At 53.7% G+C, this 5,000-nt stretch overlaps 1 protein-coding gene across 1 annotated transcript in view; it reads left to right on the forward strand.

The window, feature by feature from the left end:
* Positions 1-5,000, forward strand: part of frem1b (Fras1 related extracellular matrix 1b) — a 193,039-nt gene that overhangs the window by 136,934 nt on the left and 51,105 nt on the right. The window contains 3 exon segments of the mRNA XM_079245444.1: positions 2,033-2,177; positions 3,749-3,890; positions 3,967-4,150. Of these exon segments, the coding sequence (XP_079101570.1) occupies positions 2,033-2,177; positions 3,749-3,890; positions 3,967-4,150 (471 nt within the window).

Consider the following 5,000-nt stretch of genomic DNA (forward strand, 5'->3'; position numbering starts at 1 on the left):
ACCATTCTGAACCGGTCTAAACTGGTCTGAACCGGTCTAAACCAGTGTGAACTGGGTCTGAACCGGTCTGAACTGGGTCTGAACTGGTCTGAACCGGTCTGAACCGGATCTGAATTGGTCTGAACTGGGTCTGAATTGGTCTAAACCAGTCTGAACCGGGTCAGAATCGGTCTACATGAGTCTGAACTGAGTCTGAACCGGTCTAAACCGGTGTGAACCGGGTCTGAACCAGTCTGAACCAGTCTGAACCGGGTCTGAATTGGTCTGAACCATTCTGAACCGGGTCTGAACTGGGTCTGAACCGGTCTAAACCGGTCTGAACCGGGTCTGAATTGGTCTGAACCAGTCTTAACTGGGTCTGAATTGGTCTGAACTGGATCTGAATTGGTCTGAACCAGTCTGAACCGGGTCAGAATCGGTGTAAACGAGTCTGAACCGGGTCTGAATTGGTCTGAACCGGTCTGAATTGGTCTGAACCGGTCTGAACCAGGTCTGAACTGGGTCTGAACCGGGTCTGAACCGGTATGAACCGGGTCTGAATTGGTCTGAACCAGTCTGAACCGGTCTGAACCGGGTCTGAACCGGTCTGAACCAGTCTGAACCAGGTCTGAACTGGGTCTGAACTAGTCTGAACTGGTCTGAACCGGGTCTGAACCGGTCTGAACCAGTCTTAACCGGGTCTGAATTGGTCTGAATTGGTCTGAACCAGTCTCAACCGGGTCAGAATCGGTCTAAATGAGTCTGAACCGGGTCTGAACCGGTCTAAACCAGTGTGAACCGGGTCTGAACCGGTCTGAACCGGGTCTGAATTGGTCTGAACCAATCTGAACCGTGTCAGAATCAGTCTAAACCAGTCTGAACCGGGTCTCAACTGGGTCTGAACCGGTCTAAACTGGTCGGAACCGGGTCTGAACCGGTCTAAACCGGTGTGAACCGGGTCTGAACCGGTCTGAACTGGGTCTGAACTGGTCGGAACCGGGTCTGAATTGGTCTGAACCAGGTCTGAACTGGGTCTGAACTGGTCTGAACCGGGTCTGAACTGGGTCTGAACTGGTCTGAACTGGGTCTGAACTGGTCGGAACCGGGTCTGAATTGGTCTGAACCAGGTCTGAACTGGTCTGAACCGGGTCTGAACTGGGTCTGAACTGGTCTGAACCGGGTCTGAACTGGGTCTGAACCGGTCTGAACTGGGTCTGAACTGGTCGGAACCGGGTCTGAATTGGTCTGAACCAGGTCTGAACTGGGTCTGAACTGGTCTGAACTGGGTCTGAACTGGGTCTGAACTGGTCTGAACCGGGTCTGAATTGGTCTGAACCGGGTCTGAACTGGGTCTGAACTGGTCTGAACCGGGTCTGAATTGGTCTGAACCGGTCTGAATTGGTCTGAACCGGTCTGAACTGGGTCTGAACTGGTCTGAACCGGGTCTGAATTGGTCTGAACCGGTCTGAATTGGTCTGAACCGGTCTGAACTGGTCTGAACCGGTCTGAACTGGTCTGAACCGGGTCTGAATTGGTCTGAACCGGTCTGAATTGGTCTGAACCGGTCTGAACCAGGTCTGAACTGGTCTGAACCGGGTCTGAACTGGGTCTGAACTGGTCTGAACCGGGTCTGAATTGGTCTGAACTGGTCTGAATTGGTCTGAACCGGTCTGAACCAGGTCTGAACTGGGTCTGAACTGGTCTGAACCGGGTCTGAACTGGGTCTGAACTGGTCTGAACCGGGTCTGAATTGGTCTGAACCGGTCTGAATTGGTCTGAACCGGTCTGAACCAGGTCTGAACTGGGTCTGAACTGGTCTGAACCGGGTCTGAACTGGGTCTGAACTGGTCTGAACCGGTCTGAATTGGTCTGAACCGGTCTGAACCCAGCAGGTGGAACCTGCCACAAACAGCAAAAATTCCAACAGATAAACTCATATTCTGTTTGTTTTAATGTTGTTTACTGTTTATATGTTTTCTCTTGCCTGTCCTCCCTGTCACCTGCCACCACCCCCCCCCCCCCCCCCTCCCCCCCCCCCCCCCCCCCCCCGCAGGCATGAGGATCCTGTACATGCACGATGACACAGAAACCCTGGAGGACGCCATGGCGCTGCGTCTGACAGATGGCGTCCACACAGTGGAGAGGACAGCTCGGGTCACCGTGCTGCCGGTTAACGACAACAAGCCACGGCTGCTCAAGTACTCTCACACACACACACACACACACACACACACACATATCAGTCTTTCTGAGGACATTCGCTGACACCACACTCCCTCAGCCTCCAACCCTGAAACCTAAAACCGTCCTGAACCGGCCCTTTGAAGCGGCGACGTCCTCAGACTAACAGATGTGATCAGTGAGAGCTGCTGGTTTACGGCACGGTGGGACGGCAGGGTTAGGGCACGAATCCTTGGTTTTTGTATTTATCATGTTATTAACGTTTTTTTTAACAGAAAAAAATCATTAAATAAATGTATACGAGTTTCTTGTAGAGTCAAAACTGTTGACGTCAAAAAGCAGAAAAAAGAGATTTTCTAATGAGTCGTAAAGCAGGAAGAAATGATCTGCGGTGAGTCCAGATGTTTCTCTGTGTTCATCTCAACAGTTTCTCCCATTTCTGGTGGAAGATTGTTTAGAAATCAAAGTTCAAGATGGATCAGGTCCAGGTGGTCTGGGCGGATCAGGTCCGGGGGGTCTGGGTGGATCAGGTCCAGGTGGTCTGGGTGGATCAGGTCCAGGTGGTCTGGGCGGATCAGGTCCGGGGGGTCTGGGTGGATCAGGTCCAGGTGGTCTGGGCGGATCAGGTCCAGGTGGTCTGGGCGGATCAGGTCCAGATCAGGCTGTGACCAGACCTCCAGCAGGACGGAGGCGTTTGGGTGGTGTTTAAGCAGGACCTTCAGCTGCAGATGGGACGGGTGAAGTTCGGGGGGGGGGGGGGGGGGGGGGGGTGACAGACACACATGTTTTCATCGTCCACGCGGTGCCCCCCCCCCCCCCCCCCCCCCCACTCTGTAAGGAGCAGCGAGGCAGAAGGAACATGCGCGCCTGGCACGCGCCTCCTCCTGCATGTCGCTGCTTCGTCCTGCGTGGATTTTACTTCCGAGTGAAGAAGCACCCAGACGCTTCCTGTTCTGTCCTGGTTCTGTTCTGTCCTGGTTCTGTTCTGGTTCTGTTCTGGTACTGTTCTGGTACTGTCCTGGTTCTGTCCTGGTTCTGTTCTGTCCTGGTTCTGTCCTGGTTCTGTTCTGTCTTGGTTCTGTTCTGGTACTGTTCTGTCCTGGTTCTGTTCTGGTACTGTTCTGGTTCTGTCCTGGTTCTGTCCTGGTTCTGTACTGGTTCTGTCCTGGTTCTGTCCTGGTTCTGTTCTGGTTCTGTTCTGGTACTGTTCTGTCCTGGTTCTGTCCTGGTTCTGTTCTGTCCTGGTTCTGTTCTGTCCTGGTTCTGTCCTGGTTCTGTTCTGGTACTGTTCTGTCCTGGTTCTGTTCTGGTACTGTTCTGGTTCTGTCCTGGTTCTGTCCTGGTTCTGTACTGGTTCTGTCCTGGTTCTGTCCTGGTTCTGTTCTGGTTCTGTACTGGTTCTGTTCTGGTTGTGCAGTTTTGCACTCTGGACCTGGATCTGTGGGGTTCTGAACTGGTTCATGGTGGGTTTAGGACAGTCTTTATGGGGAGCATCTGCTGGTTCTGCTGAGTCGTGATGAAGAGGTTCTGGTTCCGATCTCCTGATTGGACCCTTAGTGTCTTTGTCTCTTCTTCGTTGGTGTTTTAGGAATAGCGGTCTGGACGTGGACTCTGGCGCACGCAGCGTGGTCTCCAGCGTGGTTCTGGAAGCCGAGGACCTGGACTCGACCCGGGACCGGGTGTTCTACCTCCTCACTGCAGCGCCACGGTTCGGGAACCTGCAGCTGAAGGTGACGGACGACCCGGAACGGTAGCCTATCGGGTCAGCTGGTTCCTGTGACGTCACTGTGTCTGAACTGCCTGCAGACGGCGTCAGGTTGGACCGAACTATCGGCCAATCAGAACTTCTCTCAGGAGGACGTGGACATGAACCGCCTGTGGTACCAACACGCCGCCGCGGGTCCCGACAGCTTCCGCTTCATCCTCAGCGATGTGGAGCACCAGAGTCCGGCTCAGAACTTCTTCATCTCCGTCCGCACCGCGCGCAGAGGTCAGAGTCCTCCTGCTGGTCAGAACCACACACACACTCACACACACACTCAGACACACACACACGTGCGCTCTATGTGCACCCTCCCTCTGGTCATGCATTATTGAGCGCCTCCTTCCTGCTAGTTTTACCAGTCGGGTGAACACGGTGCTGCGGGGCCGCGGCCCTTCTGGCTCGGGGCCCGCCGATCCTGCTGGAGCCGAGGCGAGAAGCCGCAGATGAATAATGAATGGGGGGGGGGGGGGGGGGGGGGGGGGCACATCGCCTCCTCCAAAAATCTGACACTTCTGCTTCCAGGTGAACTTCAGCTACATGTTCCTCCATGATGCTGCAGAGGGAGGGGAGACGGTTGATCTGATCCACGAGATTTCATTTTTCTCCTGAATAAAAACCGTCGACCGTAAAATGATCAGACTGCGTCAGAATTATTGATAATCATGACCTCATGATGACCTCATGATGACCTCATCCCTCTCTGCTGCAGGACAATCAACGCTCACGTCCCGCATCACTGTTCTGGATCTGGGACCAGTTCTGAACCAGGTTTAGGACCAGGTTCCTGACCAGGTTCTGAACCAAGTTTAGGACCAGGTTTAGGACAAGGTTCTGGAGCTGGTTTAGGACCAGGTTTAGGACCAAGTTCTGAACCAGGTTTAGGACCAGGTTTAGGGACAGGTTCTGAACCAAGTTTAGGACCAGGTTTAGGACAAGGTTCTGGAGCTGGTTTAGGACCAGGTTTAGGACCAAGTTATGAACCAGGTTTAGGACCAGGTTTAGGGACAGGTTCTGAACCAAGTTTAGGACCAGGTTTAGGACAAGGTTCTGGAGCTGGTTTAGGACCAGGTTTAGG

The sequence above is a fragment of the Telmatherina bonti genome, assembly GCF_933228915.1.
Source record: "Telmatherina bonti genome assembly, chromosome: 8".
NCBI lineage: Eukaryota > Metazoa > Chordata > Actinopteri > Atheriniformes > Telmatherinidae > Telmatherina > Telmatherina bonti.